At 44.3% G+C, this 26,255-nt stretch overlaps 1 protein-coding gene across 2 annotated transcripts in view; it reads left to right on the top strand.

The window, feature by feature from the left end:
- The window catches only part of MARCHF4 (membrane associated ring-CH-type finger 4), a 106,481-nt gene extending 93,701 nt beyond the window's left edge, over window positions 1-12,780 (top strand). For both annotated transcript variants that reach the window (XM_077181590.1, XM_054636467.2), the window contains exon 4: window positions 4,434-12,780. In XM_077181590.1, coding sequence (XP_077037705.1) covers window positions 4,434-4,795 — 362 coding nt within the window. In that variant the 3' untranslated portion in view covers window positions 4,796-12,780. The remainder of the gene's footprint in view (window positions 1-4,433) is intronic.
- The last annotated feature ends 13,475 nt before the right edge of the window (window positions 12,781-26,255 follow it).

Raw genomic sequence — 26,255 nt, forward strand, 5'->3', positions numbered from 1 at the left:
GGCTCTCTTTTCCTGATTGATCATCAGCCGCTTTCCTGTTCTTAGGTCAAGATAAAAGGCGACTAAGGATGGAGCAAATAAGATAAGATTAAGGCAAAAAGATTGGTGAGGGCTGAGCTGGTGGAGCTTTGGAAACAAAAGTGCAGAAATTTGAGATTGTCACAAAAGATTAAAGAATTCACAGAAAGGGAGGGAAGGGTTTGTGTATGCAATGATGTCAACAGAGAGAAAGCCTTGCAAATAAAATGTTATCTCCCAGAAAGCTTGGTTTACCTTGGCCTGAGTCACAACTGCTGTGGAGGCAAACATTAAGCTTTGATCACAGCTGCCATAATCTTCCCTTGACACCCAATAATGAAAGCAACAGAAACAGGCTGAAGCATGGCAGCTGTCTGGCTGAGATGAAATTGCATTTGAAAAGGAAAACAAAAAGGAAAAGTCCTGCTGAAGGTGGAAACAAGAGGTGACAGGACAGGGCCTTTTTGAGAAGGCAACTGGTTGGAATGGACTGTGATTTTTTTCTTGTGTAGAGAATATCAGTGTCAGTGCAGGGGTGATGAGCCACCCTCTGTCAGTAGAAGCCCTGTTTCGGTAGTTTTCCTTACTGGCAACAGGTGAAACAGTTCCTGCCTTAAAAATTTACCTGCTTCTTTCAAGAAAATGCATGGCAGGTGTTGGAATAAGAGGAAGGGTAATTAGAGGCTGAAAATTCTGGGGAAAACATCACTTAGTGGCAGAGGCTGACCATGTTCAGGACCATGTTCAGGAATTCACTGTATGTCATTTCTGGGAAACTGCTGCTCCAAAGTTACTTTAAATTGTAGTCTCACAACCCCCTGGGTTAATCTCACAGGATGGTGGTACAGCAGCTGTGATGGTACTGCTTCCCCATCCAGAGACACAAACACAATTTCCTTGTTACTCTGCCACTGTTCTCCCAGCAGCCCTTCTGGCCCTTGGGCTGAGGACTTTTCTCTTGATCAGTTTTCTTACAAGCCCACTGATGCAATGCATCTCTGTCTCATCTATTCCAAGAGATTCCAGCTTTCAATAACTTTCAGATCAAGGAACTTAATCCAATGCTGGTCCAGCCAGGTCTCTACATGAGAAAATGGGAATGAGAGCAGCACATCATGAGTGCCCTCATTCCATGGGAGCTTCACTTCACCCAGCACAAACTAGGGATTTCATGAAGCAGGCAATGATCTGGACTAACAAGTGTACAGCTCACAGAAATTTTCCTTCTGAAGAGGATGGTTTTCACAGAGGATCCACTGAGAACAGATTTTGTGAAGCAGAAGAGGGCAAGATAAAATGGGGAGGAGTAGAAAAGGACCAGGACACTCCCAGAATCCATCTGAAACTCTATCATGATATAGACATTTCTGTGTTGAGGACTGCACAAAGAGAGAAGATCACACCAGCCTGTAATCTTACACACTCAGAGGATTTGGCTTATGGAATAACTGCTTCTAAATGGACACCTCAAGTTGGAAACAGTCCTTCCTAAAGGACTTCCCACTGAATTCTGGCCTTTAAACTGAACATTTCACCCCTGTCAACAAGAATGATTTTTCAGGGGAGCGGTGTTCTTGTTAAGGGATGCACAGAGCTGAATGTAAGAATTCAGATCCTAATTTATCTGAGGCAGGCAAGATTTGTTTCAGTGAGAGCATTAAGCATCCTGCAGCTTGATATTAACTGATGGACTCTTGCTTACTCTTGGCACTTCCTCTTGTGAATGAATCACTGTTACTTCCGCTTCCATGCCCACCCCTCCACTTGGTTCCTTCTTAATTTTACAGCTTCCTGAGCTTGACACTGGGAAATCGATAAGTAATTTAGAGCCCAGTAAATACAGATGAAAAGAGGTTATTTTGTACTTTTATAAATATTTGGAAACCAAAACTATCTAAGAAAACAGCTGCTCAATTGACTCAGCAACCCATCCATCAGCATCACACAGTTAATTGCATAAGATCATAAACATTTATAATTAGAAGGCAAACAAACAAGAATTTTATAAACAGCCCTCTTGAATCAGGCTGCACATTAAATATTTGTGATAAGGTAATTAAGAATAGATTTACAATCGTGGCTCGGTGTTTAATACTTTGTAGAATGGATTTGATTCTATGGAGAATGTTCTACAGCCAAAGAGAAAACATTTGATTTTGGTTCTTTTATCCCAGGCTTAAAGTGGTCTCTGAGAAACACTGATCAGAGTGGAATTTCATTCATTACTGATCAGACAGCTCATTTAAATGTATGTCTAATGTCCCTTGTCATGGGCTGATCCACTTCAGGCATGCTTCAAAGCTCTGTCTCCTTGGCTGGATCTGCAGGCTTTCCCTAAGTCCTGCTTTTTATGGTTGATACTTTGATCAGACCACGTCAGAATTCTCAACCATGTTTCAAAGCAGGAAGGAAAACCCACATTTGCTATTATGACATCACTGGGTTTGGTTATAAAAAGCCAGCAGCACTGCAGGGTTACAGCTGTGCAATCTCAGTGGCCTGTGGGAACCAGAGGGTAGAGCTCTCTCGTACTGTGGTGCCCTACACCATTCCCTGTCCCAAAATAGTCAGATCTGCGTACAAGCTAGCCAATGGAGTTAATTCTACAGCCAGTGAGCAGGCTCAGCACCCCATTTCAATGAATGTGAGTGCCCCTGAAGCTAATCTGGGATCAAGTCAGCAGGGCTCCTAAGTTATGCTTAGAACCAGGGAGGCTGGACACTCAATCTGTACTGAAGCAGTGATTTAAACTCTCTGACATCAGATGCTGATCCTAAGAAACCAAGTGGCTGCATCCTGTGAGTGGGTAATGGGGAGATCAGCCCTGAGGGTAAGATGACCTTCAGGTATTTTGGGGTCTGATGTGGCACAGGTTGTCTCCAGTAATTATCTGTCATCAGAAGCTAGAAGTGTCTGGAAAAGGTAGGTGGTGGGTAAAGCTGTAGCATCTGATTAATCAGTAATAGCTGTAAACCACTTTATTCTGGGGTGCCCATCATCTCTCTACATGTTGTTGGTCAAGTCAGCCCCTTTGTTTAGGCATGGGTTTGATTCTTGTGAGTCTTGTTCATGTATTTTTATGGTTGCAACAGGAAGGCAAGAGAGCTACTCTTCTTAGAAGGGTTTTTGATAATTTTGATCCTGACCCAGAATGGTGAAGCCTTCGTCATTAAGGACAATGAAGCCATCCATGTGCTAACTCACCCAGTCCTGCCTGCTGGTCTGGCTTCAGTTACATGGGACACAAAGGCACTTTCCTAAGAGACAGATGGCTGCAAAGCAGACTCCCCTCATTCCACATAAATCCCATTGTCTAGCAAAGCTTGTGAGGTATATTATATACAGTGTGCCGCTAAGCCAATCTACAGGAGATGTTGCAGCTTCCTTCAGCCTCAGTGGGGAAGACCTGTGTGGAAGCCACTGCTAGACCTAGTGCTTCCACAGGGTCTAGCCAGAGTCTGCAACTTCAGTAATAATAGCAGAGCTTAGTACTCAAGTACTGTCATCATCCAAGCAGCTAAAATTATTTAATTCCTTCGTCTCATGCAAGGGTGGGGAGGATGATGGAGACACCTGGGAAATGAGATAACTGCTGGGCTGCTGAGGGGCCTGAGCTGCTCCTTCTCTTAGGAACACAGAGACCATTAGCAGTGCCATGTCCTACAGCCCAGAGCCATCCCCAGACATCAGCCCTAAGCCTGCGGGTGGGCGGCAGGACACAGGCACTGTCTGCATGCTCTGCACACACTGGGAGCTCCTCTGCCCTTTCTGTCAAGCGTCCTGAGCTTCCCCTTGAGAGGAGGCAACGATGCTGGATGAGGTACCTGCTCTGCAGATGAGCAAAACTTTACCTTGGATAACAAACCACTTATGGGTACAGACAGAACCTCTTTTTCTGCTCAGTTGCTGCTTCTGGCCTCCACATGTGTGTCTGCTCTGCTGCTGTGTGTGTGGGGAGAGACATGGGCTGTGCACACACACGGCGCTGGTGCACAGCTGTCAGTGACACGTCAGCTGCAGCTACACCCCCTCCAAACACACGCCTGAGCCCAGTGAATCATGCCTATGCAGCATGCAAAATTAGCCCAGTGAGAGATAAACCTTGGGCATTTGTTGGTAAACAGATACTCTTTTGCAGTAAGAGCATAACTCACTGTGCTTCATTTACGATCCGTTTGTCGATGGCTGAGATAAAACCGTCATCCCTTTAATTCAGGAGAAAAAGGGATCCAGCAGAGGAGGAGCACCAGTGCTCTGCCTGTCGGTAATTAAAATACAGGATTTATCATTGAGAAAGCACTGGCTGGAGAGCTAAGCTTAGCCAGCTAACTGGGGGAAAATGCTGGGGAAGGTTTATGGTTCTTTCTAAAGTTTTGTTTGTGTTTTATGTCTATTTCTTTCCCCCTTCCCTCCAGGTCTAATAATACACGAAGGGCCCTCGGTTTACCGGATTTTTAAACGGTGGCAGGCGGTCAATCAGCAGTGGAAAGTGCTGAACTATGACAAAACAAAGGACATGGAGGAGCAAAAAACAGGGACCAGGACAAATCAGCGCCCCTCCTCCCAAACCACCCACTCGTCCTCCACTGGTGGTACAGCCACTAACTCCGCTCCAGCCGACAGCGGGGCACGGGCTGCCGGCCATGCCACAGGCACCCTCTCTGACCACCACTGTGCTTATACCATCCTGCATATACTCAGCCACCTGAGGCCTCACGAACAGAGGAGTCAGTCTAGTAGTAACAGAGAGCTCGTCATGAGGGTCACGACGGTCTGAGCAGAGGAATTCAGGAGGCCTTAACACGAAGCGGAGGAGACAAAGAACTCATAAAGCAGAGGAGCATGGTGTGCCTTTTTCTTTCTCTTTCCTTTTCTTTTTTCTTCTCTTCTTTTCTTTTTTCAGTAACTGCACAAGATATAAGAGGCGGCACCTGGCCAGCTAAGGAAAAAAGCAGGTGGAGGGAGAGCTGCACACTCATGCTAAAGAGGTTAATGTTTTCCAGCCTGTTTAAAAAAAAAAAAAAGAAAAAAAAGAAAAAAAAAACAACCCAAATCACAAAAAAACCAACAAAACAAGTGCAATACAGACTACAAACTGAGTAGGCAGAGTTCTGGGGAAGCAGAGGAACAGACGGTTGAGCATGTCTTACAAATCCTATTACCTGGAATAGGTAACGCTCTGTGCACAGCCCCCGTACACACACGCACACGCACACAAACACACACATAGTGTGAGATTTATAAAAACATGGAAGGGAACGAAATATTTGGAGTGGTTTTATTTTCCAGACTCCAATTAACCAGGGCTATGAGTTGTTTTGTTTCATGAGTCACTGGAGCCTTGTTTGATTTACCGTGGGGTACCTGAAGTGAAATGGCTGGGGATTTTTCAGTATTGATTTACAGAAGACAGATTGAATCATCTCACTAAGAAAATCTTAACAAAATCCAGGCATACCCAAATTTCACCAAGAAGCCTGTTTTTTTCATAATGTTCCTGACAAGGGGTTTGTGAGGGTAGAACTGGGAGGGGGGAGGGTGCTCCATAACCTTTATTTGACGTATAGGCATTTTTGGCAAATTTTGTACAAATGTTCCACAGGTGTTTCAAGCACAAGTACTGGTGTGATTCATGCCTTCATAACCCCAAATCCAGCATCCAGACCTTGCCACCCACACACATCATTTTCCATGCAGACATTCCAGGTTAATTTCCTTCCATTTTACTCTAATCACAAGAAGCTGACCCATCTTTGGTGGGTTTCTGCTCCCTTGCTGATTCAGACACTCATGCATTGGAGATGTACCTTTTTTTTTTTGGTGTCTGTATCTCTGCTGCTCAATTTGCAACAGTCTCACTCAGTCTTGTAGGCTGATCCTTTCACATCCAGTCTGTTAGTTTATTACAGAGTCTATTCCATTCAATCATCCAAAAGAGAGTTAGTCTGAAGAGGGAGCACAGTTGCTGACTGACTGTGTAGCACTTCTAATAAGTCTCCCTCTCTGGGATATATCCTCGAAGGTATCGGTTGCTCTTCAGGAACATTCTCTTTCAATGCACAATGGCTGAATCATTTGTGGATATTAAAGGGACACTGTCAAGTACTTTTTAAATAGTTTTTAGGGTTTGGGCTTTTTTTACTCTCCATTGTTTGTAATATTCTCTTACAAGCTTGAAAATAAAATTTCTTTCCCTACCGATTTTGTCCTTTTCCATTTGGGCATGTATGGTTCTCTCCACTCACCCCATTCCTTTCACCATCCCTGTCCTTCTCCTCCCCACCTTTCTTCTGTGACAGGAGGAAATCCATATTTCTGATTTCCTGCTGACTGTCTTCATTCTATGGAGGGTATGTCCCAACTCTATGGGGTTGAGTTATTTTGCAGCTGCCACAGAGGAAGCATGAGAGCAGGAACCCTAGAAATACGGAGATTAGCTGGGATTTTCAGGAGCAAAAGCTCAGCTATCACAAAACAATGACCCCATAGTGTTCAAGCCTGAACCCAGCTCCCTCCAAAATCAAGATAAAGTCTTCAGCCAAACTGCATCCATTTAGCAGCAGTGCCAAGCAACGTTGCATGATGGCTGAATGCAGCTGCCCTCCATCATCATACCAGCACCTCTCGCACCTTCTGTGGAGACAGGGCAAACGGGGGCTACCAGCTCCTCTGGCAGCCAGGCTGTCACAGGTCAGGTGTTTCTGGACTGGAGAAGGTGTCAAACTTCAGCCTCTGTGTTTGAGCATGGCAGCCATCCTGCAGCGTTGAGGATGGAGATGAGCAGCTTAAGGCAAGGTCGTATTTTTCACCTCGATTACTTGACAGTGTCCCTTTAAATATCAGAATGCAACAGAACAGGTACTTACTTCTCTGGCAGAGAATGTGGGAGGTGGAACACCGTCCGAGAAAGCCAGCTTACTGAGGACCAGTGTCAAACAGCATGGTTTCTGAGGCCACTGTACCTTTGTCTGACCAGATTTACTATCTACCAAAGAGTACTTTTGGCAGAGGGGAGAAGAGAGATGGTGGTGGGCAGAGGGAGAGGGAAGGGGCAGTTCCAGTCATCTCTGAAAGTAGCTATCCCCCAGAAGGAAGGTGTTGCAATGAATGATCTCTGGAAGAACTGTTTCAGTAGAGAGAAACCTGGCCAAAGCAAGCAAACACAGCAGCCTCTCACTCCTATGCCTGTTCTGGAAGCTGTCCACATTCCAAGAGATGAGTAATTATAGTGTTTTTGGGAAGGGGGAAGCATACACAGGTGAAGGGACAGCTGTCACCCATGATGTCGTTTCCCGCCCTGCCCTCCACTCATTTAATATGGAGAAGTCAAATTCCTTTAATTTGGCTAACAGATAAAATGTTACGAGGTCAGAAGCACAACTTGCTGTGAAAGAGTGGTGTACTCTGAGCACACAGGACTCTGCATACTCTCACTCCAGCTCTGCCACTGACTCTGTAGCCTTGGGCTGTTTGGCTCAGTCCCCCCTCCACGCAAAGGGGGAATAACAATACGTACCTACCTCACAGGGGTGTTGTGAGAATCCACGTTGGTAAAGCCTGTTGAAGTGCTGAGTCTACCGCCGGTAGTGACGAGGTGTGTGGTGGGGGTGAGCAGCGCTGCCCTTTTGCTGGTTACAGTGTGAATCACAGCGGGAGCCCATCGGCCTTCTCCTCCCTGGAGACCCTCCTCGAGCGGAAGCGGAGGCTGTCGCCCGAGTGCCCTCTCCTCCATTGCATGACATTTTAAGCGGCTGTGAGGTGCAGGATAGTGACAGACATGAAGTCCTACTTGACCAGGGATTTGCTACAACGTTTTCTATATCTGTGGGGTTTGTTGGTTTGTTTTTTCCATATATTGTGCTTAGAAATAAACTTTCCACTTAGGGCTGGCGGTTTGGGGTCTATTCTGTTGCATGGCAATGTATACAAGTCTTATTGTCTGTCTTACTGTGCAAATGATCCCGCAGCCCAGTTTCAGAGATGGGCATGGTCTGAGCCTTTTCACAGCGGCATAAGACTCAAAAGCCTGTCTAGACTGTTTAATATTTAAACAACACTATGAACTTGTCAATTGTATGTGTTCTGTGCAATACGAAGCATGTCATTAGCTGGCTTGATGGGCAGAGGGGCTTAAGGAAGGTCAAAACTTGTTCAAAGAGCTTCATACATGTGCCAGCATGGGAGCCGAAGGGCTGCCACCAGCAAAGCAAACTCGGGGGAAGCCATTGGAAACTATTTTCAGAACAGTTTACTCCAGAACAAGGTACTTCTGAGTTTACGAACTTCTAGGCTGCCAGCCTGAGAGAACAAGTGCAAATTTAGTGTGGGGGTTGGGGTTTTGAATTCCCTTTTTGTTTCCTCCTCAAAGTTTTGATGGCAGAAATACTGAGGATCTCTTCCTTCCATAGCACAGTTCTCTCATCTCCCACAATCTCCTTGTGCTACTATGCAGGACTTTCAAAGGTGCAAATGGAGACAGTACGCTCCTGAGACATGAAAAATAAGTTGTGTATTGGGTGATTCTAGCAGATAGATGAGATGGGGCAGAGCTATGCTGCAGAGGCATCTCTTCTTCCCCATGTCTTTCTTCTAGTCTTGTCTGCTGGGTCCCTGAAGAGACGTTCCCTGTACTTTGTTACAAAGCTGTCAGATCACCTTCCACTGACAAACAAAGCTTGCAGAGTTTGGCAGCTGTTTCTCCCAACGGAGAAAATTCTGGGTCCTATCACTGTGGAGACCCCTCAGTTCTTGGGCTTTGTGGTCCTCCAGCATTGTTTGGGGGTGGTCAGTGTGGAGGACTGTGTTCAGCCATCATCAGAAATCGTGCGTGTATGGTCCTGCTCAATCTTGTGATTTCTGCCAGTCCCCTGATTTTCTGTCAGCTTTGACAGGTCTTTCTGGTAATGCTTTTCTGGTTATGCTCTTCAGAGGTGTTTTGCTCTGTGTCAGTTGCCAATGCTGTTCTTGCCTACTGAAACATCAGTGCTGGCCTCCAGCTTCACAGCTCTTCCATTCTTGCCATCCTGTCTCTTGGTAAATACTCACTGCCAAGTTCAAACCCTCTTCCTCTGTGCCTGCAAGGGGTCAAGCACATGCACTAACCCAAGGGTCACCAGAGAACACAGGGAATGTTAAGAGTCTGTATCAGTAAGTCAAACTCTATAACCATCAGTCTTTAATATATATTTACTTTTCCAATCTCAGTGCCTGCTGTTAATTGGTTGCTACAAAAAAAAAGACAAATGCTGGCAAAACCCATATACCCAGCTAACACTTGATTTCCAATTTAAAATGTAAAAAACTATGGGCTGTTTTTCAGAAAAATCTGGTCTGTTCCCTGTTGTGGTTTCCCAAGCAAGTGGTGAAGAGGTTCTTGTTTTACCTTCCCATGATGGGATGGGCAACCCAAGGAAAGAGAAAGCCAGCAGCTTAGATTTGAGTCAAGAGAAGTGTCAGCTGTCCTGTTTTCACTCAGGGAGACAGGAAAATACTATTCACACCTACCAGATCCTTGGCTCTTCTCAAAGCCCTTGATATGGCAGCAGTAACTCTAGAGCCAATGGCTGCAGCTGGAGGACCATTCTGAAGAATTTCCAGTTCTGAAGACCATCCTCTGTCCACTTGTAGTGGTCAGTCATTCAAGCATCCTCTCTTTGTTTTCCTTAAGAGAAAAAGATTATTTGACTAAGCAAAGCACCAATGCTCTTCAGGGTAGGATGAGGCTGCACCATTAGCACTTCCAACCTGTGGTACATCCACCAGGATTCCTGTCCATCTTCTTGTGAGGATGCATGGTCAGAAGAGCTGCTCCTTCCCTGTTTTATGTTGGTCAAGCACTTGGAGGAAAGCAGTCAGGAGTGCAATTGCCTTAGGGACTGCTGGCTGAGTACCCTGATCTCCCCTCCAGCATCATCTCCCCTGTGACTGCTCCTTCTCATTCCTGAGGCAACAGATGCCTCATCCCCTCTGCCATCCTTAGACTCTGGCCCTGAAGATCTCATGAGCAGACACAGAACTACATCCTTCACATTTCCAGACAGGCAAATTCACTCCATTGATAAACAATGACATTCAAATCCTGAGAGGACAGGCAAGTGTAGGAGCCTATTGCATTGACCTTCACCATTTCTTACATGCTGAAGGAAATAGGGTGAAAACACCAATTGGTTTCCTCCATTTTGCAGCAATGGACCAGTGGCCCTGGGAATATTTCCCTCAATAATGCAAGTCTGACATGCAGCAGTTACTGCAGGCTGTCTTTGATCTCACATCTATCATGTTGGATAAAAGGAGAGCAGAATCTGACAGTTCTGTGCTGTTTACACAAACATCAAAAACTATCTTAGTTCATTATTCAAATTACCTCCAGGTCAGTGGGTGAATTTCTCCTTTGATGAAAGAAAGATTTTTTCTCTTTCAGAACTGGAATTGCAAGATAATAGATATGTAAACATATACATATATATTTATAAATGTTATCCTGAAAACATAAAGAAGAGATAAAAACCTAAATAAACCTACAACAATACTTGATTTTTGAATAGGTCTTGTCAGAAGCCAGGGAGTTGCTGTGTGGAAAATGTGACATAGGGTTTGACTTCAGGCAAAGAGAAGACAGAAGAGGGAACTACTTTTATGGCACTCTTGGCCTATCTTTACTTCATGCTCATTATTGTATAGCATTTAATTAAGACAGAAATATGTGGAAAACAGACACTCAGCTCCAGCAGCAGGAAACAGACTAAAGACCCCTCAAAACTACCTGAGCCTCAAACAAGCACAATGATGCAAAAGCACAAACAGCTGCCATCACAACTGCTTGAAAAGATGGATTTCTAAATGGGACAAGAACTCAGACAGAAATTCTTTTCCAAGCCACATTTCCCATATTTCTTACTTAAAAAAGGAAAAAAACAAAGAGAGAAAATGAAAAAGGAGTGTTCTGATACCCGAGTCTTAAAGAAGTAAGTAACAGTAGAGAAGAGGTACTAAGAGAAGATGCTCCTTTCTATGTTATATTATGCATCAAGATGTGCTTTGCCAAACAGAATTAGGATATCACATTCAGTTCCCCGATCATTCAAAGACAGTCTCAGTGACTGAGTCTGCTCAAAGAGACTTCCTAGGGTGTAGCCTTCACCAGAGTACCAGAGCTCCCACTGGATGGATGAGCTGGCATCAGGCTGTGTGCCTCCAGCTGCACTCTTCTGTGGCAGGATCACCACCTGTTAGCAAGTCACTGTTGGGCAGCTTTCATCAACTGATAGAGGTCATGATATTAATAATCACAAAAATTGCACATGCCCATCGGGCCCCTGTAAGGGACCTGTCTCATCCTTTCACAGCTCAAGCTGATGAGAGCCACTCTACTCTTTGGTCTTCATCACAGGAGAGCTTTCCTTTAAAATCCAGCCTGCTACACTTCTCTGGGAGTTCTTCTACCACACTTTATAGAGATCCTTTTTCCTATAAGGATGAACAGACTTCTAACCAACCCACCTGATCTTACTTTCTAGCTTGAAAGACAAAAATTAATGTTCTCTGACCAGCTGATCTCAGTACCTATGTTCTTATGAGATGATATTCTCCCTCCCCTTTCACTCACTGCTCCATCATCTTCGCTTTCCTTTGGAAAGGGGTGATCCATTGCTACCAAATGGTAGCAATCTCCAAGATGGGAATCTGGACAGCCCTTCTACTCCTTGCTAACAGGCACACAAACCTTCCTCCCGCTCCTCTAGACTGATGTGGCCAGCAGAACCCTTTTTCATGGAGTTTCACTTCTTGATCCAGAAGAGCAACCGCTTTGAAGCATCTCCTTCACTGCTATCAAGCTGTGGGATAATGGCATGGGGAATCTTTTGTTTCTTAGCCTCAGGGTAACTACAGTGGATGATGTACCTGAGCCAGAATCACAGTGAGGACGAAGCACTTGTATTTTGGATGGTGGTAAAACCCGGCTGAGGCTTGTTCTGATGACAGGAGAGCAAGAATCTTTGTCAGCTTCATACGGTAGCAAATCAAAATGGCCTTGTTCCCTCGTGTTTTTGGCTCATTTACATCAGCTCTCCATTACAAACAAACCCTTTTGTAGGCAATGCAGGCCAGGCCTGGGGAGGAAATCTTCCTCATTCCAGAAGCACAACCAGCCCGTAGCTATGCATCAATCCCTTCAGGACTTTTGCCCCTGAGAGGCTGAGTGCAAGAATGGAGGTTGCTAGCAGGGATGGCAAGAACACTTCCCTGGATCTTTGTCCCCAGGGGGCAAATTTTTCATCTCTACATGTGAGTCCCCTTTGAAGTCACTCCTAAGGCCTCCTTCACTACTACAGGGTCTGCCCAGGAGACTAAGCAGTGTCTCTGCATGGATCCCCCAGGTCTGCTGCTGGGATCCTCATTCAGGCCTGCCGGAAATCACATTGTTCTATGAGGGTTGAGATGAGTCAATGGTGTGTCCATGCAGAAATACTCTCTTTGAGACAGCTACAGAGATGTCTGTGGGGTTGGGAGGGAGGGGGTGGATTTGTCCAGGGCAGGAAGCACAGGGAAGGGAAGGCTGCAGTGTAAGGAAACATCAGCCACAAGGGAGGGGCTGACTAAGAGGAATGACCATGTCAACTGTGTTACTGTCCCGTCATTCTCCTGAACCCAGAATGGAAACTTCCAAGTGCTCTTCATGAGCTTACGTTTATTAGAAAACTATTCCTGGGTGTTCAAGATTGTTTTCTAATGAAAATATACATAATAAAAAAAGAAAATCAATGACTCTTGGTAATCTTTTCCTCTCTTCGCTTGTAACGCATTGTGGAATTCACCTCCTTTCTCATTTGTTTGCTACAATAAAAAGTTTCTTTCTGGTCACAATTCACACAGGGCCTCACACAGTCAACTTTTATCTTCTCTTTACACATCAGAGGCGAAGACTTCACAAAAGGAGATTTGAAGAAAGGGCCAGGGCTCATCATGCCTAGCACAATGTGTTAGCATTTTGACTTATCAATTGTTTATGGCATTCAACAGCAAAAATTGTTTACCAAACATCACTATAAGGTTCCTGTGTAGTGTCTTCCCTATGTTGAAGAGAGAAGCTTGAGGCAACCATGGTAAGTACATACAGCTATTTTCAGAGTACCCACCCTGATGTGCTGTGTCCTTCCCAGGGACTGTACAGAACTGCTCTCAACAGAGAACATCTCCTGTTCAACCAGTGCTGGAGTCAACCTCTACTCCAATCTTCCACAGATTGCTGTGGAAACACCAAGACACAGGCAATGCTCAGAGCAAGCATGCACAGGGGAAGGGAGGACTGTGGAAGCAATCACCACTGACATGGTTGGGTAAAGGGATGGTAAAGAGCTAGGCTAGATCCACAGCTCCTCTCCTGGGTGCACATGGCAGCCAAGCTGTACCCCAGGACACCTTCTGAGGCTGCCCCTTGTTCCTGAGGTGCCAGCTGAATGCCTAGAGCATCACTTGTCAAGGTGATGTGACCAGAAGCCCAGTGCCATCAGCCACACAGCCTTCCCATCTCAGGCAGAAAGCAGGGGCAGTGCTTCACCAGAAGATGGTCACAAGGAGCTCTGCAAACTCTACTTATGCCAAAAGATCACTGAACTTGCCCATGCTTGCACATGTGAGGATACTGCTCTGTGGAGTTAAGCAGTCTGTTCCTCATCCATCCCCTGGAAGCAGGGAAATCCTTTTCTTCTCTCACTTTTTTTTTTTTTTAATATAGGTTTATTCCAGTAAGTCTATTGAAATGCAGAGAGACAGAGAGGGAGAAAAGAACAAACAGAGAAAAAGGAAATAGGAAGGACAAGGAGGTGCCTGTAAAGAAACAGCTGTGCTAATCAGAAATGAGGGACAAAAAAGAAGAAGGACTCTGACAGTGGGAGCAGGGATAGGACTGATAGAGAGAAGGAAGATAAATGAAGAGGCTGGTGGCAGTTATTGATAACTGCAGTGATAACACCAATGGTTTGGAATAAAGAGGACAAGACAGGTCCTAGAGGATCCTCAGGGAAATGAGAAGGAAGCCATGAAACATGGACAAAATGGACTTCAAGGAGCCCTCTCCAACCAGCCTTTCTATGAGCCCAGTACCAAAACTGGTTCTTTGACAGACTGCAGCCTGACAAACAAACTTCTTGCTAGATCACATCTCCCCTGATTAACAAAAACCTGCATCACCCAGGCTAGACAAACACAAATCACTGCACACATCATCTTACCTCAAACCCAATTATTCTTAATAGAATGTATTATTCCTAATTCAAGGTGGCCTCCAAGGGCTGGTTTTATTCAGTGCACACAGCTCCATTGCTAAAAGCCATCATGTGCCCTGCACCTGCTCAGACCAAAAGGAATTTCCTACACCAGCCAACCATGGCTCTGCTGAACTGTGGCAGCTGTAACACACAGTGGTCTTTGCCACCTCAGTGGATTTCAAGAGAACAGGGATACTGAAACACTGGGTTGCTCTACAGAGATGTAAGGCAGTCTGTAAAACTGGGAGGTTTGAGTGATATTGCAGCCTGGATTCCCTCACACACAGAAAGGAGTGTTGCCAAAACATTGGGATCTGAGCTCAAGCTGCAAAATTCACGGCAGAATTGCAAAAATCACAGGCTCAAGAGTAAAAAGCTTTAGAGGCAAGGTGGTGGCAGGAAGATGTTTTAACTCCTTGAAACATGGAAGTATTTTGGTTTAGGAATGGGAGGAAATTTCAAAACCTAAACTACAATGAATGTAGGTATAATGTGAATGGGAATATATTTACCTGAATCTTAAAGAGAAAATAATCTGGTTTAATCTGAGAATTTCAAGCAGCAAGTCAGTGCCTCCCATCCAGAAGTTACTGGTCACTTCTAGAGGCAATGTAAGACTGTCCACTCAATGGCCAGAGGATGCCCATCTCTAAAGAAGATGGCAAACCACTGTTTGCAGTTACAGTGGTAAAATTCACAGTGTAATATAAGTCTATCAAATAGACAACAAGTTCATTAATTTTGAATGAGATCACCTAAGGGGCTGACATAAACCTGACTGAAATCTGAAAGATTTTTCCTCAGGCTTGAGTGGGTGCATAAGACCAGGGCTGTTCCCTTGGGGCATTTTGTTCTCCCAGCTCCTCAGTACTTTTCTGGTTTTGCAATCCTAAATGAAGAGCATAGGAGAGCAGTAAGTGGATCAGCTCTGCGAGGTCAACTGAGCCTGTGTTGCTGCAGGATTTGCAAAAATTACTATTTAGCCATAGTTAAACCATAGTTAGGTACCTGCATCTGCAGGGGAAAAGAGCCTGTTCACAGGCAGGAATGGTAATCAGCTGAAATATTCTGAGTTCCTACCAAGGTCAGTTACATTTGTAAACAAGGCCTCCCATCCTCAAAAAGAGCCAAAAATAGCCCCATGCATCCAGACAAGACAGACACAGAGCTGCACACCTTACAGAGAATAATTAAAGTATTTCACTCAGTCTCATTTCAGGTTTAGCTGGGAGCAACAAGCACTGATTACTTAATGTAAACAGTGCTCTGTTTTTTTAATGCATTAAATAACAACAGACACCCATAAACTCACTTATTTTATATACTTTTTTTTAATGCCCAAGCCTTCTCTCTAATCTGTGGCTACTGTGAACTTTATTGCACCACTAAAGCCCTATCAAACTTCAGAGTGGTCTCAGGTCAGAGCATAATGGATCATTTTCAAAGCTGTAACTGGTGTACAGGAAGGCAAAATCATTTCACTGAGTGACACTTTCACATACCAGCCATGTCTTTTCCATTCAGATAAGGTTTCTTGCTGGTGAAGGATGCCACATCTGGAGCTGTCTCTGCTCACAGCACATAGAGTGACCCTTGAAGCTTCTCTGTGTTTTTAATCTCCAGTAAACCACCTCTGCCAGCTGAGCAATGCTTAAGGCCATCTATTTCCACCTGCCTTTGTACATATTTAATGTAGTCATCTACAGCTACAGCTCACCCAAATTTATACATCTAAAGGCCACTTGTCAAATTCTAAGCTTCCTTAGTAATCATCAGAGAAAAATAGGTGCCTCCTAGGAATTATTCATCTCAATTGTGTTCAGCACCAAACTGCCCACACAGTTGTCTCGCATGATTTGAGATGCTTGACTGGCCTCCATTGTCTCAATTTTAAATTGACACCTATCTGTAAAGTTAGGAAAAAAAGCACCCACCCCTCCTTTGCATGTCCCACATACCCAGCAGTTGCATCAGTCATTTTTCCCCTGACTGTTAATCAGAGGAAGCAAGTTTGGCTGCCCAGGCTGAATACAAGATGTGGTCCCCAAAGCAGTTGCTTCTTCACTTACTGAAAAAGGGAGAGGAACCTACAGCAACTGTGAGGTTTTCCTACTGTCCACAGTCAGTGTGAGACTTCAGCTACCAAACCTCTCAGCCCTGCAGTTAATTGTGCTTGGGGTCTACAGATCATTACATCTGTTGCTTGAAACCTGCCTCCTGTTCTCAACTTCAGTTCTGAATTTGCAAATAGCATAAATAAAATGCTGTTCAACTTTTAGAAAGAGTAAAAGAAACCAAACCAAAATGCTTTCTAGGCAAATTTAGCACCTCAAATTACTGTTACCTCTTGAAAATTCAGGTCTAAATTTCTAAACACTCAGAGGAAACCCAGGATTTTTTAAGAAGCAAATTCTTCAAGGCTGTGGATGAAGCCTGGCAAAAGTTGTTCTCTAAACAGCAAGGCAGCTAGTCCTGTGCCTGTCACCATTTGTGACTCTCATCATTACAGCACATCTTGTAACAGAAGCATCTTTCAGAGCTTTAGGGAATAGTTTGTTTTCTTGTTTAAAGCCTGTAAAAAAATCCTGAGAAAGCAGAAAAGGAAAGGTAGAAAGAGGCTGAGTACCAGACAAAATGGAGCAAGCAAAGCCACCACAGCCAACAAGCTGGCCTGATGGAAAGCACAGCCTCATGCTAAAGGACAGCCTCAGGATTAGATATTGTGCCTGAAAATGTTTAATTAAGGCATTTGTCTGACAGCCAAAGCAAAGAAGAAGAGGCACAGGGAGGTGTTTTGAGGCTTTAAAATACTATTTGCAAGGTTGAAGGAGATCAGAGGCTCAACAAGGTAAAGCTGCTGGCACTCATTAAATTTTGCAAAGTAACAAATCTGTGCAAGGGAATCACTCATGATCTCACACAACAAGGAACTGGTGTTTTCAGGGAGAGCTCTGCACCCAGGAGTTTTTCCTTGGACTGCCTTTCTCAGCTACCCAAACAGCAACGCTCCTCTCCATCACCTGACCTGCAGCCTGTCTCAGCCTCCCCTTCTGGAAAGCCAAAATGCTGTTCTCCTGCAGGGCAGGAGCAGATGTCACTGGCTTCCCATCCCCACCAACAAATGGGCCTTGGGAAGCCCTGGTGGGATCAGCCCTGACCTGCATGTGCACATCAAAGGGCACCAGCAACCCTGCTCCTTGCCATGGACTTGATTGGAACACATCAGATTACACTAAAACTACAGCCCAGGAGGCACTGGAAACATCCACAGCACTCTGTGCTGTACACCCTCAGCACTCTGTTTCTGAACACGTGTAAAAAAAAAAAAACATTACTTCACCTCTCCAGAAAAAAAAAAAATCCACTGCTTCCTTTGGCATCTGTCTCCACACTTCTTCCACACTTTTCTCTGCCCTGTGGTGGTAATTGCTGCTGTTACTGAGATGCACAAGATTATGCAACAGTCTAGCATTTTGATTTAATCAGCACGGGGAAAAAACCTGCTCCAAATTCTATTAATAACTACCAGCCAGCTCCCTCCTTCCCTCCCTCCCCAAATTCCCATGGAAGGAGGATCACAGACAGATCCCTGCAAGCACAAACTATCATCCTGACTGGATCAATAACATCCATGGTGCCAGGAATCTGCAATGAATTTTGGGTAATTAATCTGCCAGGGAAACACAACCTTAATTAAGAACAGCCAAGCTGTTCTTTTCCCAAACCTTGTGCTTAATAAAGTCACAGTATTGGTTTGGCTGAGGATTTTGGTCTAAATTTTAATGGGTTTTTTGTTCCTAACAAATGTTTTGAAAGCAACAGTGCAGGCAGCAGGAAAGTCTTCACACAACAGTCAGAGCTACAAAGTCTTTACTTTGCCTTCTTGATGCCATATTAAAGGTGGATGATCTCATTATTTAAGTTGCTTCAGGGCTGGAGAGAAGCACTGGCTTCAGCTGGGATGGACACTGCCCTGGAGAGGCTGCTTCCATCCCTAAGGGGCCACAGTTGAGATAAAGCTGTGACCTTCCTTCCACTTCTTGGGAAGAGCAGCCAGGACAAAAGTTTTCTCAATAGGCCAAAATTTCATCTTTTTCACAACCCTCCAGGCAATCTGGGAAACACCATTTCCCCATTTCAGCCCTGTCAGGCTGCAGGCAGCAATTTGGGTATGGGCAGTTGTGCAGGTCACTCCAAAGCTCCTGAAGCAGTTGCTGCCACAAGACAGCCAGAAATGCTGCCAGGCACCACATGATGATTTAGGAGGCACCACATGATGATTTAGGAGGAGTACTGGTTATATTTCTGATACACAGAATTTAAGTTCTTTGTTCTACTTCAAGCTCTTCATTTCATGCATGATAAGTGTATCTATAGCAACACTTATCCAGTGTGCTCAGGACCTTTTTCTGGTGCCAGTGTCAATGGGTAAAGACTCAGCCAAGTCCAAACTCTTATTCCTCAGGGCAAAAAACCAGTTTGGCCACATCCAAACTGTCCATTCCTCCTGACCCATGTCAACTCCTGAATTTTGCTTGGGCCAAAATCAGGTCAAAATCTGTGTTAACAACTTACCAAGATGAGCCTGGGAGTGTTTCCCGGGCATCTGTTCATGACAAGGACATGTCTCAAACGTTCAGAAAGACCCAAGAAACTCCTCCCAAAGTGGCACTATATCCCAGCAAGGACTTGGTCAGCTGCAAACAAAACCCTCCTGAAGCAATTTTGGTCAGGTCAGTTTTGAGGGCCTAAAAAGGTGTGCTCCAGAGATTTTCAAAAAGATCTCCAATTTTACCAGCCCTGCTCACTCATCTTTGCAGGTCAAACTCTACTCACGTGTCTGAAGCCAAGAGGGGCCTCCACATTTATTGGCAAAAAATCAGCATTTTCCCTCATGGTATCCTGGACAGAAGGTAATTATGGTAAGGCCTGATGATTTAACTCCTACTATGGGAACAGCATCATGACAGCTAGATTAAAGATGTCCTTTATGAACTGTCACAGAGCAGGAGAACATGATAATGAACGAGTTAATTACACCAGCATTTGAGGCTGATACTACCCATCTGTCACTTTGATTAATTAAAACTCTGATGGACAACAATGAGGCCCTTCTCAGGTCTGAGAGCAATTAATTGCCAAAGTCCTCAATAAATCTAACAGCATCACTGAGTGAACTGGCAGAAGAGTCCACTGTGAACAGCCCCAGAGCAGAGGCAGCAGAGCATATCATGGAGTTTGAAGCATCCTCAACATGATGCATTAATCTTTTGGTGTCGCTGGGAGCTGGGGCCGAGGAGTTTTAACTTTTTTAATCACCTTTTCATACCTCTCAACATCAGAAGGGGCAGTCTCAGTAAAGGACAGGAACTGCTGAGGAAATTAAGGGCTTTGGCCCTTTTTGTCCTTTGTCCAGGTTCTGTAATGAATGGGCTGCATTTTTGCTCTTGAGTGTCTGTTTTCCTTGGACCAGTTGTAACCAGTCCTCACAAAGAGGGATTTTGGAAATGCAATGGGAAGCCAAACTCTTCCAATGCTTCCTGTGTTCAGCAATCAAAGAATGGCAGCAATCAGCAGCAGTTGCTCAGAAAGGGGTGGCAAACTGGGCACCTGTGGGCAGGTCAAGGGAAGACTCTGAGAAACCAGACACAAACCACATGTCCTGATTCCATCAGAGCAAAGACAGAGCATGACAGAGCCATAAAATATCCTGAGATTGAAAAGACCCACAAGGATCCTTGATTCCAACAGGGTAAAGCTGATCAAGGCACTTTCTACTGTGAGAAATCCCAGACTCCAGAACCACTTTCCAAAGAAGGGAAAAGAGGAAAGCCCTAGTGCACAGCCATTTAAACCCAAAAAATGTTGTCACTGTACTGCAGAGGAAATGTCCACAGCCAAGGTTGAGGAATTAGTGCTTTTCACTTTTTGCCCTCTGTCTGCACAGGAGTTATACAAACTAAGAACAACTACAAGGCAATGGATTTTTGAGGGAACACCACAAAAGTTCACTTTTTTGTGCAACAAACAGAGCTAGAGGGTACCAGATCATCTTCAAAGCCAGTGCAGCTCACACATGTGGTTTGGAGACTTCGCAAAAGGTGCTGCTTTTTCAGAGAGATGAGGAGAAAAAGCCTTCCTTCCATTTTTATCCTACTTGTGCATTGTTAAGCAGTTGTTGCATTTCACCTCGAACAGTCACAATTGAGGAAATAAAGCTTCATAGTACACAATAACAATTATCAGCAGTGATTAGTTAATATGGCCATAATGAACAATCCCACTGCCTGCCTGTCAGTTGGAGGCATCAGTGCATTGGATGATGCCAGCTGCTCTCATTAAACACTGCCTGGCTCCTGAGGACAGCTCTCTGCAGCACCAGCTCAGCTCAGCGTGATGCAGCTGCAACTTCCCAAAGCTTCTCAGGCTGGAATGGGACAAGAAACAGCAAGTTTAGACAAGCTGAAGTAAATACAGAGACCACTGCTTTATCATCACAGAAAGGTTTGAGTAGGAAGGGACCTTACAGATCATCTTGTTTCAACCTCCCTGCCTTCCAAGCCCCATCCAGCCTGGCTTTGAACATTTTCAGGGATGGGACATCCACAACAGGCAGCCTGTTCCAGTGACTCACCACCCCCTCATTAGAGAGAGGGTGATTATCCCCTGGGTGCATGGCTCTTGCTTATTGCTGGGTCCTTAGTCAGTAATTGAAAAGGAACCATGAATCAAGGGGTAAGCCACAATCCAGTTAGCAGATGATAACAAAACAGGTTTGCTCACAGGGCTCTTGCTTCAAATTCTAGTACCTGGTTCTTACAGAGTTTCAAAAAGCAAAGCAGTTCTAACATACAAATAAAGTAACAATGGGCTCTTTTTCCAGCTACAGGAAAAGAGGAAAACAGTCAAGGAAAGAAATAGATCTGAAATGGGGAAGGCACTTTCCAACAGATGCTATGGCCATTTGCAAATAGTAATAACTCTTTATCTCCATCTGAGCAAAGGAGGGTGAGGGACAGATGACACATACATACCTGTATTTCTCAGGAGAAGGATGGAAATTAGAACAGACCAGACATTTTAAGGATTGCAATTTTTGAAGACTAACAAAACACACAAGGAGCTGTTATTGCTCAGGTGAGCCCCAGGTGCCTCAAGGCATGTCTGCATCATGCAGAACAGAAGCATGCAGAAGTGCCCTAGGCATCACAGAAAACCCAGCTAGGTCAGAGCTATGCAAGTATCTCCTCAGAACATGGTGCTCCCCTGAGCCCAAAGGGCAAGATTAATCCTCCACCAGTGCATTTTAAGCCATCTTCAGGAAGCAGATAATGTGGCATGTCTCTGCAGATCAGCTGACGTGACAGATCCATACAGACATGTGCATCCACTGTGGACTGAATCCATTACTCAACCTAAGATTTGGGTCAGATTTTCTGACTCCACCTGCAGCTCAACTAAAGACCATTCCCAAAACCAGAGAGCAAGGATGTGGTAGGGATTTGGGGTTTTCACATATTTTTGCTTTCTAAGCCCTCCAGGTATTACATATTTAATTCACCGAATTCTCCAAGGGCCCTTCCCTTGTTGTCCAGCCCCAAAAGACTGCACATTCAGGAAAAGTATGAGAAACCATGCTCCAAGGACAGGGTTTTTTTTTCTTTGTCCCAGTTTTAGGTTTAAGCCCATTTCACATATTGATTTTTAATGTTAAAGTTTTAGCTCCCTCCAAAAAGCCATGTTAGAAGAAACACTTTTCATAACACCATTAAAACCTTGCTGCCACTGCAAAGAGAACCATCATTCCAGGCTCCCTGCAGTATTTGGCCATTACAAGGTAAGATGGGGATGTGGGTATAACATTAGCTTCAAATTTCTTTCTTACCACTGTCAGTTTGAGGTAAGCCCCAGTGTTATTTTTACCCACTATATAGACCAGGTTCTACAGAAGAACTTGGTGTAACCTGCCACACTGCAAAACAAGTGTCATATTGAATTAGTGAATCTCTACTACACTTCTGTCCTGTTCTTTCACAAGCAGGCATGTAGTAGAAGAGTAATAAAAAAAATAAAAATCACTTTCTAACTCCTGTTTTATAAAACAGTTAATGCCTCTAGTTACATAGCATTATTGTCATGGACAGTCAAGAGAAGCACTAATTAGCCTGGCACAATAGACAATTGCATTCTCAGTTCTCAGTGTCAGGAGAATGTCCCATTTGTACCTTTAGAAGCTGTGTGAAGAGGAAGAAGGGAAAGCAAAACCAGCTCTTCTCTGATGTAGTATAGTTCTTGAATAACCAGTTACTGCAGTGTGGCTGCCTTATTTTTGTCATAGACCCATCTGGATATGCAAAGGGATTTATTTTATTCACAAGAATATACAAAACAAGCATCTCTCTGATGAAGTCAATGGAACTGTATTGGTATGCAAACCAGCAAAAATAAAATCAAAATGCAACACATCACTTCTAGGATTTTTATCTCGATCTGAGATCTGCAATCACAGATGATGTCTCAGACCATTCACATATGGCTGGAGTTGAGCAGTTTGGTCTAGTTCAGCAGAACTCAGTTCAAGACACAAAAACACCATTTAGGTTTGAGGGAATTAGAGATAATAAGTTTTGATTCAAGTTCACCTCTAAATTGATCTGATTCTCCCCTCATTCATGTGTATAGTACAGCTTTTAATGTCTTCTTCTCTAACAAAATTATCACACTTTTCTCATCCCTTTCCATCTCATGTACTTAACACTGCATTTTCACAGTTCCTTCACAGGTGGCCTCTGAGCCAGGTATTCCTGAGGCACAGAAAGGGGAAGGATGGCTGTCCAAGAAACTGTAAAAGATATGTTGAATCTACCAAAGGGCTCAAGAATTGCCCAGTAAATTGCTCTCAAAGGTGCCCTGAAAGTGCATTGTCCCTCTAGCACAAAAACTGAGCAAGGCAAAGGGTGTACCAGCACTGAAAGATGAGTTTATGTGATGAGCAGCACTGAAAACTGATGTTAAAATCCCATTCAAAGCTTTCCTCAGAGAATTGACCTAATCCACCTCCCCTGAGGGTAGAACTCAGCAAAATTACAAGTAAATCCCATATGTCCTAATCACAAGTATCACTGATTAGCCACCAGAACATGTTTTCTAGCACATAAGATCTTTGAAATGCTTTTATATGCTTTGTTTTGCCAAGCAGAGAGCAACACCAACTCCAATGATGATGGAGGACACATTCCTGCTTTGTGTCCTCCATCAGCCACCCTGCAGCAGGCAGCAAAGAGTGCATGAACAGCCCCTTGCATTGAAGCAATTGTGTCTGGAGACCTCTTGTAAGCTCATACAGATTTTAGCATGAACAGATGATTAGATTCCTTTGATAGTTTTGAAAATGTTTTTTTTTTAGACATTTCAAAAAGCAATCAAGGGAGTGAAGGGCTAGTTGAAAGGGATTGTGTTCCCTTTGGAGTGAGGCTCTCGGGCAGCTGCATGAGACAGCAAACACCCACATACTGGGCTATGGCAGTGTCCTGCTTTTGGCTGGGAGAGAGTTAACTTTCTTCTTAGTAGCTGGTACATGGCTGTGTTTTGGATTTACTGTAAGAATAATGTTTATAACTCACTGATGTCTCAGTTGTTGCTAAGTAGCGCTTACCCTAAATCAAGGACTTTTTAGTTTCTGATGCTCTGCCAGCGAGCAGGTGCACAAGAAGCCAGGAGAAAGCATGACCAGAACAGCTGACCCAATCTACAGGAGGGATATTCCATACCACAGAACCTCATGCTCAGTATATAAACTGGGGGAATTGGCCAGAAGGTGCTGATCAGTGCTCAGGAACTACTGGGCACTGAGTAGTGCACAAGCCAACTTGGTGCCAAGAAAGAAGGAAAATCCTACAATGGGTTTTCTTAGGATACCAGACCACCACCTTGCTCATTGCTAGATCAGCCAAGCACAGCTGCTCTCTTGGTCCCACCACACAAAACACAGATCCTCCCAGGCAACAGTGACCCCAAAAGCTCCAGTGGCACAGACTCTGCTCCAGGCCATCTGTTTTGCAGAGTAGGTGGAGCAGTATCAAACAAGCAGGCTGAAACTTTTGTTTAAGGATCACAATTTTAAACTGACATCTCTGCAGCCTGCACCAGCTTCTGGTCTTGAAAACATATATGGGTGATGCTCTTTCCTGCCTCATGCCAATGGATAGATCAATATGAACCTCTTTATTCATCTAATTATAGCTGCAGGGGGGGCTCTTTGCAGCTCAGGTTCATTTGTCTCCCTGTGATGTTAATACAATCAGGCACAAGGATCACTTCATTAAAAGATCATCTATGCTTGATCTTATTTGAGCTAGAAAAATCATTCCTTTGTCATACAAACTGTATGGTCAAAATTGCCAAGCTAAATGAATCAGTGTAACACAGGGAGCAGAGTTCAGCTCCAAAGAGCAGCTGGAAGAGGAGCTGTCACTAAGCAAACACAGTATTTCCACCATGATTCAGATGGAGGATCTATCCACTACACAGAAAAATGGGCATTCTACAATCAGGTACAAGGAGGAAATGTGGAGTACAGTGGATGTAAGGTGCAGAGTATCTGTGGCAGAATCCAGAGCAGAGCCTAGCTCTCCTTCACTGTAAAATGATGTCCTGTTTTATTTAGTCCACTTCCCTCCACCTTCTTCCTACATGTTCCTCCAGAAGTACAAAAGACAGGGTGTGTTTGTTTAGAGTGTGGTCAAACAGACACTGTCCTCAGAGCAAAGGGCCTCTTTTCTAAGCAGCTGCTGGCCCTGAAGGGATGAGGCCTGCAAAGGAGGCTGAGAGTGTCCCAGAAAATGCAGCTCTAGGTTGGTACTTCACAGTCACCTCCTAGATGCAGCTTCAAGCTGGTCACCCTGTGAATATACCCTTATACAAGAGCACATCTTGAGTGATACAGACACAGACTAGAGATTAACAGCCAAGAGGAAGGATTTAAATTTGAAACTCTGTTATTGCTAGAAGATGCTTTAGCCTCTTGAGTAGAACAGACAATAAAGGGGGTAAGGGAACAGCACAACCAGCCTGGTTCCACTGGATGTTTTTCAGATCTAACCTATTTTTGCAGACATCATCTGAGGACACCTCTCCTCGAGGCCTGTGGGTAAAGAACTGTTTCTTTGTTAATTTTGCAAGGAAATCAATGCAGCCTTGGCACACTGTAACACACACAGAGAATATGCAGGCAGAGCACAGCCTTTGCCACTGACTGCACCCCAGCCCAAAATGGGCATCTTCAAAATCCTCCACAGGAACAATCTCATCCTGCCTACATCTGCATTTCTACCTTTACTGACCTACCTGTGTGCATATTGCCTCTCTATATTATAAACCACTCAGATGAAAAATAGGAGCAATACTTTTTCTTTTGAAAACCTCAGGATGAAAGTAAGCTCTTACAGCACTCTCTGTGCCACTAAGTTATTAATAAACACACAAAGTCCTGAAATCTTTTTAGCAGATTCTCACTGAAAGAAACCCTTACCACCTGTACATGCTAGAAATTCAGCAGCAGGGAAACATGAATCCTTGGTTCATTATTCATAGGAGTTTCTGGACATGAATTAAATACATATGCTTGACACCAAAACTGCTCATATAGCAGCACCATAATGTGAGTTTTTCTCACCTTATCATCCAAAATGATTTTCAGGAACTAGTAATCACAGGAAAACTCAGGAAGTGATAATTATGGGTCACCAGGTTGACATTGGCCTCAGAGAGCAGAGATTAGTTGTACAGCAAGATGAAAAGCTATAATGGAGCAGCCTAGCACAACAAATTGGCAAGAGGCCTAGCATGCAGCATTGGAGAAATAGTTATATCCCCAAAGAATGGTACCTTGGAGCCTCATGGGTACCCTTCTGGAGAGGTGAAAAGCCACTTTTGAAAAGCCATTAGGACAGAAGGATTTGAGGGGATCTC

The sequence above is a fragment of the Agelaius phoeniceus genome, chromosome 7, assembly GCF_051311805.1.
Source record: "Agelaius phoeniceus isolate bAgePho1 chromosome 7, bAgePho1.hap1, whole genome shotgun sequence".
NCBI lineage: Eukaryota > Metazoa > Chordata > Aves > Passeriformes > Icteridae > Agelaius > Agelaius phoeniceus.